The 20,485-nt window shown below is 42.5% G+C and overlaps 1 protein-coding gene across 4 annotated transcripts; it reads left to right on the forward strand.

The window, feature by feature from the left end:
* The first annotated feature begins 191 nt into the window (after positions 1–191).
* On the forward strand, positions 192–19,993 carry LOC147148795 (protein phosphatase 1 regulatory subunit 12A). 4 transcript variants are annotated; one of them, XM_086028868.1, is made up of 25 exons: positions 193–581; positions 6,854–6,984; positions 7,100–7,218; positions 7,436–7,592; positions 7,683–7,827; positions 7,923–7,997; positions 8,117–8,196; positions 11,920–12,125; positions 12,204–12,313; positions 12,805–12,999; positions 13,072–13,154; positions 13,244–13,333; positions 13,457–13,558; positions 14,630–14,731; positions 14,805–14,895; positions 14,983–15,108; positions 15,187–15,289; positions 15,705–15,808; positions 15,888–15,947; positions 16,033–16,055; positions 16,128–16,176; positions 16,262–16,366; positions 17,262–17,312; positions 17,504–17,554; positions 19,013–19,993. In XM_086028868.1, the coding sequence occupies exons 1-25, from the start codon at positions 306–308 to the stop codon at positions 19,097–19,099; spliced, it is 2,721 nt and encodes a 906-aa protein (XP_085884994.1). In that variant the 5' UTR covers positions 193–305; the 3' UTR covers positions 19,100–19,993. The 4 variants fall into 4 exon arrangements, with proteins under 4 accessions (XP_085884993.1, XP_085884995.1, XP_085884996.1 ...); XM_086028867.1 differs by lacking the exon at positions 16,033–16,055 and having other exon boundaries at positions 192–581; positions 16,096–16,176; XM_086028869.1 differs by lacking the exons at positions 16,033–16,055; positions 17,504–17,554 and having other exon boundaries at positions 192–581; positions 16,096–16,176.
* Positions 19,994–20,485: the final 492 nt, after the last annotated feature.

Genomic DNA, 20,485 nt, shown 5'->3' on the forward strand with positions numbered 1-20,485 from the left:
TTCTACTTGAGTGTTTTTGCCAACCCTATTGAGGACATTATCCATTCATTCATCATGATCTAATACAGCGGCACTCAGGTAGGAAAGTAGAAACACCCTTTATTAGAATTTATTGATTTCCGAGGTGCCATGAATGCAACACCTGACTGCCACTCAGTCAAAAGTTTGTCGTCAAGTTCAGCAGCGTAACTTGGGGGCGTCTCTCCACCAGGGGGCGCACCCCCAGGAGAGGCTCCCAATCCAATCCCATCCAAGCAACTTCTCCCGCACCATGAGCTGATTTGGTCCGGGACAGACGAGGGAAGATGGCGGCCACTGACCAGTCCCGGTCCGAAGCTGCCAAACAGCGACGGCAGGATCAGCTTCAGCGATGGCTGGGCTCGGAGACGGACCAGACGGACTTGGAAGCTCGCGATACCGCGAGCAGCTCGGGCACTCGGCGGGCGAGGGTCCGCTTCGCTCAGGGAGCCGTGTTTATGGCCGCCTGCTCCGCCGGGGACCGGGAGGAGGTGGCGGCGCTTCTCCGCCAGGGAGCTGACATCAACCACGCCAACGTAGACGGGCTGACGGCGCTCCACCAGGTCGGTCGAGTCACTCTGGAAACTTTGAACAGAACATTTGTAAAGTGGGGAAACGACGTTAAAAGTGCGTCGGGGGGAAAAAGTGTACTGAGGGGTTAATCGACACATTTCCGTTAGCCGCTAGTGGCGCTTAAACTTCAGTACATCACTTTGTTCTGTTTGGATTGTTTAAAAAAAAATACAATTCTCCTCATTAGCAGCGCCATATGTGTCTCGCTTGAACACTTTGTCTCGCGGTGACGCCTTCAACGTCACATTTGTAGCAAGCAAGAGGCTGAGTTGCACTTTTTGGACATGTCAAATTCCTAATGGAGTGTGTTGGCTGATTGGATTCAGTGGCCTGTTTCATAAGACGACTAAAAATCTCTTCTCACACTGTTCGCCACGGTTTTTGAGACAAGGCATGAGAAAAGTCTCACAGCGTTTAAACAGAGAATAACAATCCGAAATCTATACACGACAGCCCTGAAGATATTTGTAAGTTGGCAGGGCATTTAATTGTTCTGCCTGTCATTATACATCACTGGCGCATAGACGAACAAAGAGATCATTTTTTTGGTAGCAAATTTAAGACCCTTAAAGTGAAATCGGATTATATCCATCTTTGGTTTGGAATCACTGCACAATTATCACAGTTTGATCATCCAAAACAGCAATACACTAACACCGCTTTAAAAAAACAAATAAGAATCATTAAGCGTAAAAAAACACATGTTGATTGCTATGTTATTCTGTTCTTGAGTCCCTCTACAAATCCTCACTGTCACACAAGCCTTCAGTGATGCACAGTTTCCCCTTTTACTGCCATGCATCATGTCATAAACACACCGGCATTTGCCTTATAAAGTCCCCACACAAGCATGGATTTAGCTATAAATTATTTATTTTTGTTTTTTTTAACTGTTGTCATAGTCTTTTTATTCGCTATTGGGGTTTACTTCCCCTTTAAGACAAATAACAACAACCCAACCAATCCCAAAACCCTCAACAATGCCTAAATATATAACCAACTAGGAGTGCACTGACCACGATTTTCCCGCCGATCTTTAAAAAGCCAAACCTGCTGATTCTTTTTTTTTTTTTTAACCAATCCCAATTTATTTTTTTTCCCATAACCAACAGCATACACTTTCTATGTTCCAATCATTGAACAATAACTGTGAAACAATGTAAACCCACAGAGATGGGCATTCGTCTGTGCTTTAGGAAATTATGTTCTCGACGCCGACGAGGGACGGACTGGGACCACGTGGGTCGGGCAGAAATACGATCAACGCGAGTGCGTTGGATATAAATGCATATTAATAATCGTTTTTCATGATAATGCCAATTTTGTAATCGTGGAGTGTAGTAATTGAATTTCAATTGATTGCACAGCCCTAACATACATATACATACATACATACATACATACATACATACATACATATAAATACAAGGGCTGGGACGATACCGATCCGATACTAGGGTTGCGATCCGATACGTATTGCGATACTTGAATATTATAAAAATATATATTTAAAAAAAACTGAGGCATGTGTTTCCAAATTTTTAACTGAAGTGTCATTTGACATTTATTCAAGTGTCACGATTGAAAAGTGCATAAATTGTTCCAGTAACTGTCCCTGATACACAAGAGTGTTATGGATAAAAGTCCATTCTCAAAGCTCAACTTTAAGGACCTCAAATGTTCCAAAAGTATGTTCTATAACGTGCATAACATCACAACGAAAGTATCGCAATACTGTACTTCTGTACTCATACTGTACTCATCAACGTATCGATACTGGTATCGGCATAAAAAGTATCACGATACAGTACATTGTGATACGATCTTTTTTACCACTCCTAATATCAATCTCTATCTATCTATGTCCGTCCAAGTTAATCAACTGTAAGTTAGCCGTAAAATTGCTATTTAAATGTCTGCACACTCCAAAAGATTGTTCTGGCCCGTGTGCACTCCGGTGATGTCACCGGGGTTCAACGCGGTGTTCCTGCCTCCTGATTGACTTGTATGGTGCAGTTTGTGTGTGCCAACAATATTCCACAAACGTGCCCTCTTTTGGTTGAGTCACACGCGTCACCCAGTGTGGTCCCTCCGCTGTGCTCCATCCCTTTCTCCAAGTGTTGCTCATCAGTTGCCGAGCGACCAGAATTAAATATAGTCGCGCACACTCCAAACTTTCCGTCCCCTCCATCCAAAGCCTTTATGTCTTCTCCACCATTTCTCTTCCCTCTGCCACCCCCTCCTCCGCCTTCTTCTCCCCCGCTCACCAATTCCCCATAGAGGGGACTTTTGGGAGTTCAAGATGAGGAAATGGAAAACTTTTCTTCAACAGCAGAAGCTGCTGCTGTCCAAGGCGCGTTCCACAATGAGTCACTTGATGAGCGAGGGGAAGGAGTCTGCTGGGAGGCTGCGCGTTGCCCCCCTCGTAACATACAAGGGTGCCACAAGTACCCTCTGTTCATTCATTCAGGCTGATTACTCACACTGCTGCCCATCTGGAGGTCTTTTATTCAATACACCAAACTGGCAGGCTTGATTGGAAGTATAAATGAGGAAGGGAGGCTTGCAACAGCTTTGAGATTTAGCCCAAAAGCAAAGCCTCTTTGGTGGCTTAAGACGGCCTGATGGACAAGATTCAGCGGGGCTGCAGTGAGAAGCTGCTAAAGCACAACAGTGCTCATGTCCAGTTATTCCCAACTGGTTGGTCAGGGCCCAAAAGTGGGTCGCGGACAGGTTGCAAATAATTACATGAGCTCCTCAGCTTATGAAGGCACTGACATAAGATGTTTTGAGGTTACAAATGGAACACAATGTAGGCTACTCATTTGCTGGACTGGAAATATTTCATCATTCTCAGTTACCGAATCTCCGTTCATACATCCCAGCCGTCGCGAGAAGTGAAGCCACCGGTGGCCATCCTACATTGCCACTTGCTAAGCTTGCCTAACTTGAATACATTGATTTCCCTATAGCGTTTTCACATTATTTTCTGTCTCTATGGAAAAAATACCAGAGTGTTGTACCAACAGGTCTGCGAGAAGCACTGCATGGTACATTTCGTCCGTACAAATGCAAGTACAATTGTTCTCTTATAAGGTATATCTGCGCGTGCGACTCGAACGATTCGTGTGCAACGTGTTGTCAGAACCATCAACAATGAAATTAAAGCAAAGCCTATCAGGAAAAAAAATCACTGAAGTGTAATCCTAACCTCTGTATGTCACGATTTACAATACTGAGATAATACACTCTAGGGGCGGGACTCTATCGGTACCTCACGATTCAATTCTATTACGATTCAGAGGTCTTCGTTTCGATTGCGGTGCATCACTGCACTGGCTTACATTTTATAGTCGATGTAAAACACTGGTACCTTTTTTTTTTTTTTTTTTTTTAAACAATTGCGGAACTCAGGGAAGAGCAGGGATTTACATTTCACACTGACTTTTATTAAAGTGGCAAGGCAACTTGGTTTACAATAGTGTGTCAACACAAATTTCAAAGAGTGCCAATGGCAGCACTTGCTGTAACAAATGCCTATAACTTCTCCTATATTAAAACATTTAAAAAAGTATTTCAAGAGTAACTTAATCTGATTTAGCGTAACCTGTATTTTAATACTTGAAAGTGCAATATGCAGCATCTGATTGTTCCGCCCTCTTGTCACTTATTAGCTAAGCCTCGCTACAGACATCTGGACGCCCCATGAGCTAGCTAAAAACGGGTGGATTTCTAATATTCCACAAACGCAATATTTTAGTTTAGACTAGTGGGCCTGCATAGAAGATATTCTAGAAAAAAACATGTTTGGGTTGTTCCCCTTTAAAGGGCTCACCTGTTTTCTGAAGCTGAGCTATGATTGGTCGTTATTTGAGCCCTGAGGGTGTGTGATGTCATTTTCAGTCGACAGAAGTGACGAAATGGCCGCCCCCAGAGATGGCTAAAAGCGGGTGGATTTTGTTGCGTAACTCATATTCCACAAACACAATATTAATCCGAATGCTGTGTTTCAACTCGTGGGCCTGCATAGAACATATTCTTAAAAAAATAAGTTTAGGTTGACTTCCGTTTTCAGAAACAATTGTGACATTTTTTTTAAATTACGGTACGCTCTGTAGATGGCATTCTCCTGTACGAACACGTTCAAAAATTCCCGTTTTTTTGGGTTACCGTGTACTAAGTTCAAACTGGAATTTCTGTTTGTTTAAAATTGCCCTGAAAATGTTTCTTGACCAGAAAATACAGTTTCCTGCTATACACAATGTGAATGAAAAAAAATAATAACAGTTTATTATATATGAAAAAAAGAAAACAATTGTTCATTGAATCTAATGTCATATTTTTGGTATTTTGATAAAACCTTTGCTTCAGGTAACGGGATAAACCTGCAACAAATTGCTCCTCAAAATTATAACGTAGCTCCTCAAATGAAGTCATTGATTCGCAAAACTGCTCCGCAAAGAAAAAAAAATCTAGCCTTGGCTGGATTGGCGAAACAGTCATGTGACCGATGTTTCTCTGACAAAACAAATTATATTGTGCAAGCAATCATAAATACATGTGGAGTTGTAGACATAAATATAGGGAGTGGGGAGGAGTCTAATGTGCATTTCTTGTTAACAAAAATATTCAAGTTCAAGAAAAAATTATATCTTATTTAAATTACAAGTGAAATGTATCCGAAAAGTTACTTGAGTAGTTAGGAGCTCATTACTGCACGCCTCTGTTCGCAACTTAGTGACAACAGGAAAATGTGGGTCCCAGGAAGACAACGCGGCTTTAGAATCACTGCTTTTAGACACATTGGGCTGTAGCCTCATTCTTTTGAGGCCTGACAACACATGGAGTCAACTAAAACTCAAGTCTGCCAACCACTGAGGCCAGACTGCGGGGATTGTCGCCATTGTTACATGACTCAGATTTGTGAAATGCTGACAGAATGTTACGTGGCAAAAAAAAAAAAAGAATCTCATCAAACTCATTCAACAGATGTTGAGACACTTTATTCTAATCAATGGCGTTGCAACTCAGTGACGGCACTTCCTGTGTTATTGACCTTTTGGGCAGGCAAAACGTGCAAAACTGTTTCCAGACGATTTTTGGTTCAAGGCATTTTAATTTGTAAAGCACATTTCAGACACAAGACTATTAAAAAAAAAAACATCAGACAGAATGTAAAAGCAAAATAGGGCATTTAAAACAAAACAGGAATTAAATGTCTGAACTTCTAACAAACATTCAAAACGGAAATTTAAAGTTAAACAAAATAAAGAACAGATACAGAGTTTAAAAGTTGCAGTGCAGAATGAGCTTGAATGTGTTCTGCAGCAGCAAATGGGAAGGTCTCAAATGTTACAACAATTTGTCAACGCTTAATTGATAATGTGTCTCCACATTCACATGTAATTGTTACAGTAGATTAAATGTATCTGCATTCTCATTGTGTAGAGCAGTGTTTTTCAAACTGTGTGCCGTTTATTTATGCCGAGATATTATCAGGTGTGCCGTGAGAAATTATCTAATTTGTGTGCCTTTGCGGTCTAGTGCCTGGCAGCGTAATCATGTATTTACTACATTGTAGTACTCTTCCATACCAGCAGGTGGCAGCAGCAGCAGGTAGCCAATTGTCTTTGTTTAGAGACAAGCGAATTAGTGACGCATGTCTATCCAAACAAGCCCATGTTTCACACTGAGTCAGTAACAGTATGAAACATTATAAAATTCTTTTTTCTTTGTGTTTATTTAGTTCCTATTCAAGATGTTATAATATAATGTCTTCAATGTTAACAAATGCTTTTATAAACAATATAACACTTGTTCAAAATAAGCTCTTTTTTTTTTTTCTCTTCACAATTTCAGCTGCTGGTGTGCCGCGGGATTTTTTCAATGAAATAGATGCGCCTTTATTTCCAAAGAAGTTTGAAAAACACTGGTGTAGAGTACCAGTAGACAATGAACACACCAGTTCACAATGTCATGTATGGACTATGAAGTTCTCCATCCTGTTGTTCCCTGGAAAAACAGCTCATTCACTCATAAGACATGCTGTTTTGCAAAGTACTCGAGACCTTTTTGCAGCCCACTTTGCTTGAAGTAGACACAACAAATACACAGAGCATTCATTGTTTTTGTGTTTGAAGATGAGTTTTATGCTGTAGATGTCTTTTTTGTCTTCTAACAACAAACCAAAATGTCCTCTTTACCAACCCCCACTTCTAAACATTCCAAACAAAGCATTGCGTGTTTGTTTGTCCTCGGGCAGGCTTGTATCGATGAGAACGCAGAGATGGTTCAGTTTCTGGTGGAGAGCGGCAGCAACGTCAACACGGGCGACAACGAGGGCTGGACCCCCCTTCACGCTGCGGCGTCTTGTGGCTTCATCCAGATTGCCAAGTGAGTCTTGGACCCACTTTAGTCTATCCGCGTTGAGCTAGAGGACTTTTGCAGGCAGTTGTCTGTCTACTTTGAGCTTCACAAATCGGTGACTTGTTTGTGTGTCTTTTCAAAGGTACTTGATAGAACACGGTTCCCACGTCGGAGCGGTGAACAGCGAAGGGGAACTTCCTCTTGACGTGGCCACGGAGGACCCGATGGAGAGACTGCTGAAAGCAGAAATAAAAAAGCAAGGTGATCTGCTGACTTGACACCATATGGTTATAACGATGTGAAGACAGATGGACAGTTACAGTATGAGATGACCTCACCAACTTTAATATCAATTCTTTTTTTTTTTGATTAATTGAAAGTCAGTTATGGTATAGAGGTATGTCTCTATTGACAGACCTGAGATGGATGCATTTAGTCATTGCATGAAATTAATTGTGTGCTTATGTTCACGTTACAGGAATTGATGTGGACCAGGCCCGAAAAGAGGAGGAGAGGATCATGCTTCAGGATGCCAAGGCGATGCGAGAAGGTGGCGGCACTCTGACCCCTCACCCAAACACGAAGGCAACAGCTCTGCATGTTGCGGCGGCCAAAGGATACATTGAAGTTTTAAAGTGAGATTGGGATCGTGCGGGTCAAAACCTGTTTTCTGGCCCTCCCGAGTTTTTAACGTGGTCTTCTCTGCCTTGTCTCACGTGGACCAGGGTGCTGTTACAATGTGGGGTGGATGTCGACAGCCAGGATGTCGATGGTTGGTCGCCCCTGCATGCAGCGGCTCACTGGGGGCAGGAAGAAGTGTGCACACTGCTTGCGGACCACATGTGCGACATGAGTGCCGTCAACAACGTGGTGAGCAGTTTACAAGCAATCTGTCCTCGCCTTTAGCCGCGTGACGTGGGAAGCCTTTGCTTAGGACCCACCCTGCGCTGTGAATGTCCTTGTAGGGCCAAACACCTTTAGATGTTGCTGATGAGAACCTAGTGGACACACTGGAGGAGCTGCAGAAGAAACAGAACGCTGTGAGTGTGCCCGCGCGCAGGCGACACAACTCTTATTCTGTCAGATGAAACTGATATGACTGATAATGCAAGAGCTCTGAATGTCCTCTGTGTTTATGTGTGTTTATATTCCTCTTCAGCTACGCACCGAGAAAGAGAAACAGACGCCTGTCATCGAGACCAGCCTGCAAATCTCCACTGTACCAGTACGCACACGCAGGTCAGTGCCAATTGTCTGTTGACTACCTAAAATGAACCTGAGTAACGCCACTCACCGACCACGAGAGTAGGTCGACATGCACGAATAATGAGATCCAATACAAGAACTGCATCAAAAATAATGCCTTGACCAATGGATAATCTGTTTTGATTGACACTGTTAAAGGCGAAATCAACCCAAACATATTTTTATCAAGAATTTGTTCCCAGCAGGCCCACTGGTTGAAACACGGCATTCTGACGGATATTGCGTTTGTGGAATATGAGTTAAGCAGCAAAATCCACCCCTTTTTGGCCCTCTCAGGGGGCGGTCTTTTTGTCACTTTTGTCGACTGAAAATGACATCACAACTGCTCAGGGCTCAGGTAACGACCAATCACGGCTCAGCTTCAGAAAACAGGTCATTCGTGATTAGACGTTACCTGAGCCCTGAGGGTGCGTGATGTTATTTTCAGTCGGCACAAGTGACAAAATGGCCGCTCCCAGAGATGGCTAAAAACAAGTGGATTAACTCTTATTTCACAAATGCAATATTAATCAGAATGCCCTGTTTCAACTAGTGGGCTTGCATAGAACATACTATTGAAAAAAAAAAAAGGTTTGGGTTGACTTCCATTTTAAAGAGGTATTGATTCAACAATATTTGTTCATTATTGTGGTTGTAGTTGCAGTATTGTCTATCTTGCCTCTTTCATAGATAAATATGGCAACCAAAATATGAGAAGCACATTTCATTATGATGCAGTGGAGTTCAACACTGCAGCAAATTACAACCACAATCATTAATATTGTGAAAATCTTTGAGAGCGCTCTGCTTGCCAATGTAATCGTTCCACGACTACTGTTTGCGAACCATATTATTACAAACCAAGGTAACGTTTCTCATTGAAAGTAATGAGAATGGAATTAATCCATTCCAGCCGCACAACAAAGTTATGTTTGCTGTATTTTTATCAGTGTTTAGGTTAAAATGAATACTGTACACTACGGAAATAAGTTAAAATACACTAAATTATGAGTAAATAGCAGCGTGTTCACCAGCAAATAACTGCAACATTTTAACCTTTTTGCATGCAATACTGTTTCCGATCACTGTGGGTAGAGTTTGCCCAGAATGGCCACCACATGCCACAATGCAACATGGCTTTCACATTGCAGTTTGGCTGTTTAGTCACATGCGTGAACGACTGGATTTTAAATGCAAGAGATGGAAGGGAATTTACAGGACAACATAAAAGCAACACTATTACCAGCGTGCTCTCCGGTCTCGTGGTCGAAGGTGGAACCTGGGCTCACACTCGCTGGTTGTCACCTAGCATGGGCGTGCTAGCTTGATGTTGCCGGCGTCCACAGATTAAGTGCTTTGCTGCCGCTGCATCTACTCATGCAGGGGTGTCCAAACTTGATCCTCAAGGGCTGTTTTCCTGCCTATTTTCCATCTGTCCCTGTGTGCAACACACCATATTCAAATGATCACCTCATCAGCAAGCTCTGGAGAAGCTTGATAACAATCATGATCTTTTGAATCAGGTGTGCTGCAGCAGGTACAGATGGAAAACAGGCTGGAAGGCTGGCCCGTGAGAACCAGAGCTGGACATGTCTGTACTAAGGCTAGATTTTTTTGTTGTTGTTTTTGTTTTTTTGTGTCTTTCTTTGTGTAAACAATAAGTCAAATACTGAGAGCTAATTTAGAGGGAACAAATCCATGTGTGATGCACACAGCACAAGAAAGCACAACTGTGACTTCCACGGCCATGCAAAGACTAATGGTGAACTGTGAATAGTGCACTCAGAACTGAGGTCATTTTTCCTCAAAAATTTGGTTCGGAAACTGAGGTTCCACTGTAACCCTGCGGTCTGAAAAGTCCAGCCTGGGGGTCGTTCACAGTGCAAAGGTCTTGTTTTTAATTACATTTTTTTTTTTTCTTTTTTATTGGCCTGCGGCATATTGTGAAAACAAAATTAAACATGACCCACATCAGACCATGACAAAAGAGGATTAGGGCCACATAGAAAAGAAATACAAAAGGTTGACCTACATTAGATTGGTTTTAGCATATTTAATAAACAAATGATGAAGATGGTGTTTACGTTCGTTTCACTCAGATTTTTAGAGACTTTTTAGTCCCACAAATTGTATCAGAACTCTGGCTGGTGTTTCATGCCAAGTCAAGTGTGTGTGTGTGTGTGTGTGTGTGTGTGTGTGTGTGTGTGGGGGGCGGCTTTACCCACTATCAAAATACTGTGGAAAATGTAAGCTATGTAGAGATTTGTTAGACATTTAACCACTTGTTCAGTCCAAACTAATGGTTCGTAAACACAGTTTCCTACATGATAAGACTACTGCAGGTTTGCCTGTGTAATTGCTTCAAATTTGATAAACAATATGATTTGTCCACACTAGGTGACGTTTGTGCCACCTGATCTTCCCCTATTTATCATATCATATGTCATGTGAACATGCACACAAACCTGGATTGGGTGATCTAACCACAGTTGTGACGGTGCTGTACCATGAAGGTGTTTGGTTGAGTCAGCTAAGATCTTATGAACAAGTTGAACTTGCTTTGTTGCGCGGGCCTCTAGAAGTCACAGAATTTACGTCTTGCATACAGTACATCGGGAAAGTATTTGCAGCGTTTCACTTTTTCCACATTTTGTTACAACCTCATTCCAAAATGGAATAAAAAAAGAACTCCTCAAAATTCATACTCACAACACACAAAACCCCATAATGTGAAAAATATTTATTTAAAATGTTTCCAAATTTATTAAAAATAAAAAACTAAGAAATCACATGTACATAAGTATTCATAGCCTTTGCCGTGAAGCTCCAAATTGATCTCAAGTGCAGCATGGTTCCACTAATCATCCTTGAGATGTGGAGTCCACCGGTGGTAAATTGAGTTCATTGGACATGATTTGGAAAGACACACCTGTCTATATAAGGTCAAGCGCTGAGAAGCCAGATCATGATCCTGACCTTTTGAATCAGGTGTGTTGGAAGAGGGAGACACCTAAAACAGCCTCGATGGGGGATCCTGAGAGCCGGACTTGGGCACCTCTGGCTGAAACAGTCCTGCTCATTTATAAAAATCACCACAGTGACCTTACATCCAAAGAACCTTACATAAATGAATCACTCACCATAACTTTTTTTGTTTGTTTTTTTAGGTGCATCTCTATCCAGTGTCAACAAATGAAAAAGCTGTATTAAATTGTCTGTGAATGAACGAGTATAGTTACAAATATAAAGTACAATGTATTTCACTCGACTTCTTCTGAATTTTGCCTTGGATTCCGATTGCACAGTTATAATGTGCTATTAGTATCATCAACCTTTTGACAAGTAAAGTCATAAATATTGAGATTTTGTTCCATGTTGAGAAATAAAGCACGAATGAGATGCGACATATCTCAAGGACCGCTTGACTGTTGACAGATAGTCGAGCAATTAGTTATTAGTGCTGCCTACACTAAACCATTGCTCGTTTTTAAAAAGTTAATACAAAGTGTCAATCAAAAGTAAGCATTTTCATTTTTAAAGGCAGAATTGCTTATACTGTCCGGCCAGGTGTACTTAAATGAAGTGTGAAGAGAGTGAAATCCCACTGTGGTGAACCATCTTAAGTCTCGCATGTGTTGATTGGTGGTTGCTCCTTGTAATTGGCTGCACATGGGACTGATTAGCTGTCGGTATGCCACCTGTGTCTCCACTCCCTAGGACTTCAATCTCGCGCATGAGCAGCAAGGAAAAAATCTGCCTCCATGAGCGGGAGAAGCACCCACCACCAGCCCTGCAAAGCAGCCCCGCTGAGGACGAGGAGGATGAAGGCCAGGCCGCACGGGGCCAGTCGCAGAGTCAGCCCAAAGCCTCCAGCAGCTCCAGCTCGGAGGAGGAGAGCGAATCAGAGAGTGACACAGAGTCTGGTGAGAGAGGTTTCCCACCTATGAATTGAACTGCCTTACATGAGCCCAATATAATTCCGGACTTCTTCCTGGCTGCAGAGAAAGCAAAAAACCGAGAGATAATCAACAACTTGAACAACAAACGCAACACCAGCAGCCTCCTTCCTACCTCCATGCCAGCAGGCACCACTGCAAACCAGGTCAAAAAGGTACACTATGCGTTTATATTAGGATGGGGGGTCAATGTCTACAACTTGTGGCTTTTTTGGCCTCTCTGTGACTTTGGAAAATAAATGAGTTTAATTGGCATTAGGTTTTTTATTTTATTTGTTTTTTAAATATTCAGAATTTGAAAAATTACACTAACCAGATAAGATGCATATTGTAATTGGCTATTTTGAAAATGTACTGTGTATTTTACAGGGTTAATTGAAATGGTCCTTTTTATAGCATTTATAGTGGGCATCTTTGGTGGCCGCAATCTCAGCTTGCCTTCAATTTCATGAATATGAGGACACAAATAGGCATCGACTTATTTTAAAGTAACCAAGCGTTGTCTCTCCCCATGAGTTGAAAATGTTTTTTGTTACATGCAGAAACAATATTGTATTCGGTGTAGCACTTAATATCATAAATGTAACACTATTATTTTAGCTGCAGCACAAACATGCCTAAAGCCGTCCTTTCTCCTGATTAACAGGAGCCAGGCAAAGCCGCAGCCTCTGAAGCCCCGGGTTCATGGAGAACATCCCTGAGGAAAGCAGGCAGCTCGGTGACTCTGGGCTCAGTTGGACTGTCTGACTCCATCCCAGACCAGAACAAGCATCCAGAGTCAGGCCTGGGGATGACCCGCTCGGCCTCCAGTCCCCGTCTCAGCTCTGAGACTGAGCCCAAGGTACGAAACGCAGTCTTTGGCCATCTATGAACGCTGTTCTTATTTTCTAAATGCATCATCTGTTCTTCACAGGAGCCAAGACTCGCCCGGGTTCCTCCTATTCCAACAAGGAGACTCTTTAGTATTCCAGACAGTAGCTCTGACAACTCCAACAGGTGAGTTTCTGCTCTCAGGCTTTTCTGCACTTGTGACAGCATGCTTTTTCTCACCGCATTCGTTCCCTCGTTCACCTCATCGCTGCCAGCTGGCTGAGTCGTAGCTCGTCCTACACCCGCCGCCTTCACAGCCAATCAGGGAATGATCTCACTAGCTCCAACCCCTGTTTGCCTCGCAGGTTGGTCATGGACGCCCGGCCTGTGTTTGTCTGCATTGTTTGTGCTTATTTTGGAGGTGTTGCACCATATCACATCTTGTGTGTGTGCTTCAGTGCAGATTTTTGTTATTCTTTTATTTTCAGCTCTTCTTATGGAAGGAGACTAGATGAAGCCAGTGTGAACTCAGGTAGCACAGGAACAGGCACATCTGGACTCAGTCGCCTGAACAGTGCTTTGGCACAGAGGTGTGTATTCACTCCTTCTTTAGCCACTTAAACACTGAAATTCACACAAAGCTATGCATCTTTCAGTCTTTATTTTCAACATGCAAACTCACTTTCAACTAAAAACTGCCTTTTTGACCAGAATGAAGACTTTCCTAAAACATTTAAGTCTCGGCTAGAAAAGTAGTATTTGATGTTGTCGTGTAATGTTGCAATATGTAAAATGATTTGAACTCGCAAGTGTGATTATGAGGAGTAATTGCCTTAAAACACTGACTGTGTAGAAGTTTAGTCAAATGCTTCCAAAGTAGGGCGCACGAATACCAACAACCATATTTGAGAATTGTCTTCCCTTTTGAGCAACGGCCCAATTCTTGGATGTCGAAAAGATTGAGAGAGAGTCTTTGTTGTGAGATGTGCTCAGTCAGACCGATATATTTTTCCCTCCTGAGCTGCTCAGAAATAGTTGGGCCGATGATCCTAAGTATTAAATCTGTTTGTTCAACACCAATTTCATCGGTCACAGCCTCTGCGATTATGACGTGAAACAGAATAGTCAGTGGTGTCAGATGGTAGTGGTGTATGTTTGTAGAATGACTCCCAAGTCATTCACCCGAATAAAAATGACAATTTTTCAACCGCGTTGTACAGTAGTTATTCGACAAGCTAAACAACAGTTAGCCAATTAGCTTTTGTGACGAGAGGTTTTGGGGGGGTGGTTGGAATCTTCCAGTGCATTGTGGCATCATGCTGCCTCTCAAAGGTCAGTCTGGGTATTACGACTGACCTCGTATGTGTGTTGTGTCCTGTGCTAGTCATCTTGAGTACGACACAGTTGGAGCAGTAAGCATGGTGATTTTTTTTTTTTTTTCTTCCCCTCCTCCTGTTGGATTGGCATATTTAGAAATCGGTTAAGGTGCTAAAAAATACATTTGTGTGTACCCTGCTATAATAGCTTAAATGACCTTCAATGAGTTACAGCACCACCTGTTTCTTCTTCTTACTTGATGGTCTTGTTATGCCTGTATAAAATCACAATTGGATTAAGATGAAATACCTTCCACCTCAGTGTGATATTTTTTTTTTCTTTAGACTTCCTCAGGAACAGACTAAGAGGGATCAGTCAACGTTGGACACCAGCTCCAACCCTCAGAACACAACCGGCCCCGAAGCAGAAACCAAGCAGCGGCGCAAGTGAGTCAATACAATCTGTGGAACAATGTTCTTGGTGCTATCTTGGCGATGAACCTGATTTTGCCGCCATTAGGTCCTACTTGACACCAGTTCGGGATGAGGAGGCAGAGGCACAGAGGAAGGCTCGCTCGCGACACGCACGGCAGTCTCGTCGCTCCACCCAGGTGCACTCGCAGCTCAAAAGGCTACAGGATGCGTGACCGCACCTCTCGCTGTGGAATCTTACGCAAATGTCACTCTTTGATTGAAAGGGGGTGACGCTGACAGATCTGCAGGAAGCAGAGAAGACCATGAAGCAGGACAACAAAGTGAGAGAAAAGGAGGAAGATGAGAAGGAAAAAGAGAGAGAAGCAAAGTCTAAGAAGGGAGAGGAAGGGGTGAGCTGGTCTTGTTGTAGTTCTGTCTTTTAAAGCTGCTTATTCGTGTCATGTGACCTCAAAAACTTGGTTCTCCAGGAGGTGAGCTGGCGGTCTCGAATAGCAAGCCTTCAGAAGTCCGACCTGCTGGGTCTCACGCAGCCCGCCGGCACCCCACGGCCTCAGACCACCGATGGGAGAGGTAGATGTCTCCACTTGTCTTTCCAAACTACTCAACTTGGTCTTGAAGTGCTAGGGCTGACGGAGTTGGAAATACATTATAATCAATTTGCCTTTACCCACCACCCCACTTCAGTATTGTCATTTAAAGGGGATGTCAACCCAAAGATATTTTCAACAATATGTTCTATGCAAGCCCGCTAGTTGAAACGAGGCATTCTGATTTAATATTGAGTTTGTGGAATAAGACTGAATCCACCGGTTTTTAGCCATCTCTGGATCGGCCATTTTGTCACGAGGGTCTCCCACCACAAAGTTGCAGGCTTTGCAATTTGAAAATTGCATTCTACTACATTACAATGTAGATTTTGAATTTGATTAATTGTTCAACTCAGTGAAGTACTGCACTTTGCTTTAAACAACTGGCTTTATTCCAGCGACTGAGGCCAGCGCCGGGGAGAGCGAGACTGAGCGATGGGCCCTGGAGCACAGGGAGAGGAGACAAGCTCGAGCCAGGAGGAAGGCTCAGAGGAGTGGGGAGGTATATTTAGATCTTGATAGAATAGAAAAGAAAACAGCACCTGGGAAGTTTTTATTGAAAAATACTGTGTCATCTCAAGCTTGATGACAATGATCCCAGCGGGGAGGAAGAATTCTCGGGCAGCCGGCAGGATCCGCAGGTGCGTGTGCTTTATTTGTGGTCTCAACGGACCCGTAACCAAAGACACCACTCATAAATTGTCGGCGTGTCTCCTCTGTTTACAGTCAGACCAGCTTTTGGGTTCCAGGTATGACTCATACTTTTGACATGTTTCCTCCTCCTGTCAGCACTACAATAGATGCGTCTCACTTCCACTCAGGTCCAGTGTGCACTGTAATGAGGGTGGCGAGAGCAAGGATTTCAAAAAGGTCAGCAGACAAGTTTCTTTTTTCCCTCCCCTCTATCCCTTTTTAATTATGGTTATAAGTATGTCCTTTTTGCTCTTGGACTCAGCTTTTTGAGGAGGTGACCAGGGAAAACAGCCAGCTGCAGTCTCAGCTGCAGGACACGCAGAGGATTGTCAGTCAGACCAGGCTGGATCTCGAAAAGGCCACGCAGGTGCCATATCACAAAACGCACACCCACACATTAGATGAGGTTCAAACACTAGCTGTCTCTCAAATCAGGGCCAGCATACTGTGTGGAGTTGAGTCCACTTGCGTTCCTACCCGTTTGTCACAGTGCTAGATGGCTACATGAATTACCAATGTTGTTTCAACAGAAATGCTGAAGTATTTGAGCTATTGGTCTTTTTTCTATTAAGTTTCTCATTGTAGATTATGAATGATGGCAAGTACCACAATAACGCAACTTCCTTTTAAACGACAGTAAGCATTCATTCAGTCATTTCAGATGCAAAACCGAGAATTCCGAGACTGTTAGTTAACCGAAGCATTTTTTTTTTTTTGGTGAATTGGAAGGGGTCCCGGGACGTTCATGTACAAGAACCAAGTTGTTTGCAGTGGGTTTTTTTGGGTTCTGTTTTAATAAATAATTGAAAAAAAAAAGTTCAGTACTGAAGTTAAGGTTTTTATGGAAGCGAATTGCTGCCATAGATAATTTAGTCAGTGCTTCCATTCTTTTCTATAGATATTTCCTTTTTTTTTTTTTTTTTTCAATAGAAGCATTTCCATCAGCGCTATCATTTGCAGTTTTCAATTTTTTCTCCCTTTGGTTCCATACTGAGGCTCTTTTATAGCAAATAATGCATGCAGCAAATTGTTTACACTGTTAAAGCACAAACATTCAGCGAGAATGCCAAGACTCTCCAGTCTTGGTAAACCAAAGCCACATTTGTTTGAAAACCTTAAATCGATTTCTTTGTGAATAGGCTTCTTCTTGATCCAAGATTCCTTTCAACTTGAAAAATATAAGCATGTGCATTTAATTCCCTCACTTAGTCTGATCATCTTAAAGTTATCGTTGTTTCCACTCTGTCTTTGTTGCATTCCAGAGACAAGAGCGCCTCACTGACTGTTCAGCCCTGTTGGACCGCGAAAGAAAGGTAAAGCATCCTCACTGTTCTCACCTTTTTTTTTCTTGCGTTTTTGTGGCCTTCTTCTGCCTCACTACTGCCACTTCCCCACTCTCACTGTTGACACGCCATCTCTCCCAAAACCACTTGTCATCACTCACTCAACTTTCACGGTCCCTCATCACTTCCACTCCTCCTTCCATGTTCCCCTGACACTGTAGGACCGCAGGATGCTGGAGCGGCGGATGGCAGATCTGGAGGAGGAGTTGAAGGTGAGCACTCACGTGTGCTTTTGCATGCTGCCATTTGGTTAGCTTTGCTTTCGCGTGTGCCATTCAACAGCCTCGTGGGCATGATTTTCCGCAATGAATTTGGTTCACTTTTGAGGTACAATCTGGGATGTGACAAATGGCTGCCATCTTTGTTTTTTTTTTTTGTTGTTGTTGTTTTAAACATGGATTGGGCATTTGAAATGTCTCTAAAATCCTTCATAAAATATATTCACAAAAAAAAAATGATAACCAAAGTACATAAATTATTCTTGTGAGTGTCCACACTGCTCTTTTCCACAAATGTTGCATTTGTGCCATTTAAGTTGAGTTTTTAGGGCAAGTTTGAAACAATTTGAAATGCTGCTGTAAATTTGACACATTGACTTCAGCCTATACCAAGTTTATTGGTGGATATTTTTTCCTGAAACTTGCCAGCCATTTGGAGAATGGGTTCATCAATGAGATGTTGAGAAACAATCAAGTGATACTGCTTTACTCTAATTTGACAGGATTTTTTGGACCAAATTTTCTACAAGCAATATCTCACACCATCCCATCATTCATTTTCAAAATTCTTGGTGCCTTGTACTTTGGTTGAATTGGCGATTCCAGCCAGAGGCAGCATTTTGGCAAATTGTTGGGGAAAGTCTTGTCACATTGCTCTTACAATACAAGATCTGATTCAGAAATTATTTCATTCGAAGATGATCTCCCGCTATATATCGGTTCACATTGTGGTGCATTGAAGCCCAATATAAAATTGACTTGACACTGTTTCAGATATATGAATTATGTAACATATTACAAGTGTGTTAATGTTTGTTTAATACATGTCCAAACAAGTTAAGCTCTATGAACTGGTTCTTCATTTCGCACCAGACTATTTATGGTAGGGCGTAATTTTTCATTTACATCAGTCAGGTCTCTTCTTGATTGGCTGCATTCTGTTCCACATAAAAATGCAGTCATTTTTGGTTGTAAATATTGAACACGTTTAATATTTAATATTGTCGGCGTCAACAATTTACTCTTAACACACCTCAGTCAGACCACAGTATACTCTTATAAAACATAAAATCTGCCGTTTGTCGTAATTGGTCATAAAGGGAACAATCTGAGACTGCTGGGACTCAACTGCACTAGTTAAAACACTGACAAACTAAAAGAAAAGAATGTGTGAGGAAGGGGTCACTAAGCGTAGCGTCACCCAGTCATCAGCAGCTTGGCACAAAGACTGGAAGAGTCACAAAAGCATAGAAGTGGACTACACCAAGTTGTGTGAAAAGTACTGTCTGGAATACTAACGGGTGGATGTGCATTCAAGTTGAAATTAAGTTCACCTGGAAACATTGTGCATTTTAGCTCCATCATGAAGTTTCACCCAAAAGCTGAATATCTCTGACTGTTTTTTGGAGTAGTGTACATCTCACTATAGTGAATGTGGCTTTTTACCACCAGGTTCTGGTTGACCTGAGAGCAGATAACCAGCGGCTGAAAGATGAGAATGGAGCACTGATCCGCGTCATCAGCAAACTCTCCAAATAGACAGAGATGGCATGAGCCACAAAAAGCAGGGACCCTCCTCCTCTCCTTTCTTCAATCCCTCCACACACATTCCTCCCAAAGCCAAAGAGCAAGAGGAGGGGGCAGCTGAATGTCAACTTGGCTTGTAATGCCTTTCAAACAGCTGGAGTGGCTTTTGTGTGCCTTGTTGTCTGTTTGTCACAGGAAGAAGCATTTTGGCGTGATTGACCGGTCCCACAGATGCCAAAATGTCCACATTGGAGGGGGCGTGCACACTCCTATGTGCGCATCCTGTACGTCTGATGCCGCACAAGGCCGATCGGTCTTAAATCTCCCACTTGGTATTTAATTTTTGTGAACACATTTGCATCACACATTCACAAGTTTGTCTTGCTGGCCGCCCTGAGCTCGTGGTAACAAGCAGGAAAGGTTTGGTTTCTACAAGATTCAGCCAACAGCGGTCTTCTCACTACATGAAAGTGTTTGAACCCACCTACCTCTCCCACCTATGCACCCCCCTTACTCCTATGTTTTTGTTTTTATTTTATTTTTTTGGACCACACACACTCCATGCTCTTAAATGAAAAGACCACAGAACCAGGTCACGGCACTTTACTCTCTGCAAAGCAATAAAAACAAATAATTGCTGTTCAGTTGAAGCCTGTTAAGCTATGAATGTTTTTTTTATCATTGATAAAATATAAATGTCATAGTTTTTCATTGTAAATTTCTCTCTTCCAAGAGTGCATGGTTTTGTATATTACATGTGTATAAATATTAGTCTTATAATACCCTTTTTGAAGTAAACCGTCATGTAGCCTTCCTTCACATGTTGGCTTTCTAATATATTAAAATGGATGTTTGCACCCCAAAAGAAATGTAGTGCCTGGTTTCAAATACATGGAGAGAACGTCAGCATGATGATGCGCACTTGTAATTTGTGATTGCTTGGTTTAGTACTGTCTTGCACTTGCTCTGTGCATTGCTCGTTTTTTAGTAGACTGGCATTTGGTCACATTGGATCTGAAGTTCTGATAAGAAACCTGCATTTAGTTTAGTAACAATGACGTGTTGTTTGCAAGGGGTGGACAACACGAGGGTCGGTGTCTTACGATCTTCATTGTTTGAAGATCCATCAGTTTTGATTTCATGAGAGCAAAGTAACGGACCACTGTCCTGCAGGCTAGACAAGCAGAGCTCCTAATAAGGAAGGAGCTCTCTGTAAATATCCCGAAGGTCTGAGAAAGGCAGGGGAACAGGGAGGAAAAGGGAAGCGGATGGATCGCGTCCTTATATGGACAAAGCACTGCTTTTCCCAGGGTTTGTGCCGTCGACCCCTCTTCGATTTGATGCCAGATGCTGCACAAGCAGCTCCCTAACGCCATCAAGTGGTGCACCAAATGCTGA

Source organism: Filicampus tigris, chromosome 4 (assembly GCF_054856515.1).
Source record: "Filicampus tigris isolate MCC_2025a chromosome 4, RoL_Ftig_1.0, whole genome shotgun sequence".
Classification (NCBI taxonomy): domain Eukaryota; kingdom Metazoa; phylum Chordata; class Actinopteri; order Syngnathiformes; family Syngnathidae; genus Filicampus; species Filicampus tigris.

Excerpts from the sequence above, each read along its gene's own strand:
- LOC147148795 (XM_086028867.1), top strand. The coding sequence starts at position 306 with ATGGCGGCCACTGACCAGTCCCGGTCCGAAGCTGCCAAACAGCGACGG. Across the intron at positions 12,126-12,203 it reads AGAGAGTGACACAGAGTCTG|AGAAAGCAAAAAACCGAGAG; the intron begins GTGAGAGAGGTT and ends TCCTGGCTGCAG. Across the intron at positions 13,000-13,071 it reads GCTCTGAGACTGAGCCCAAG|GAGCCAAGACTCGCCCGGGT; the intron begins GTACGAAACGCA and ends TGTTCTTCACAG.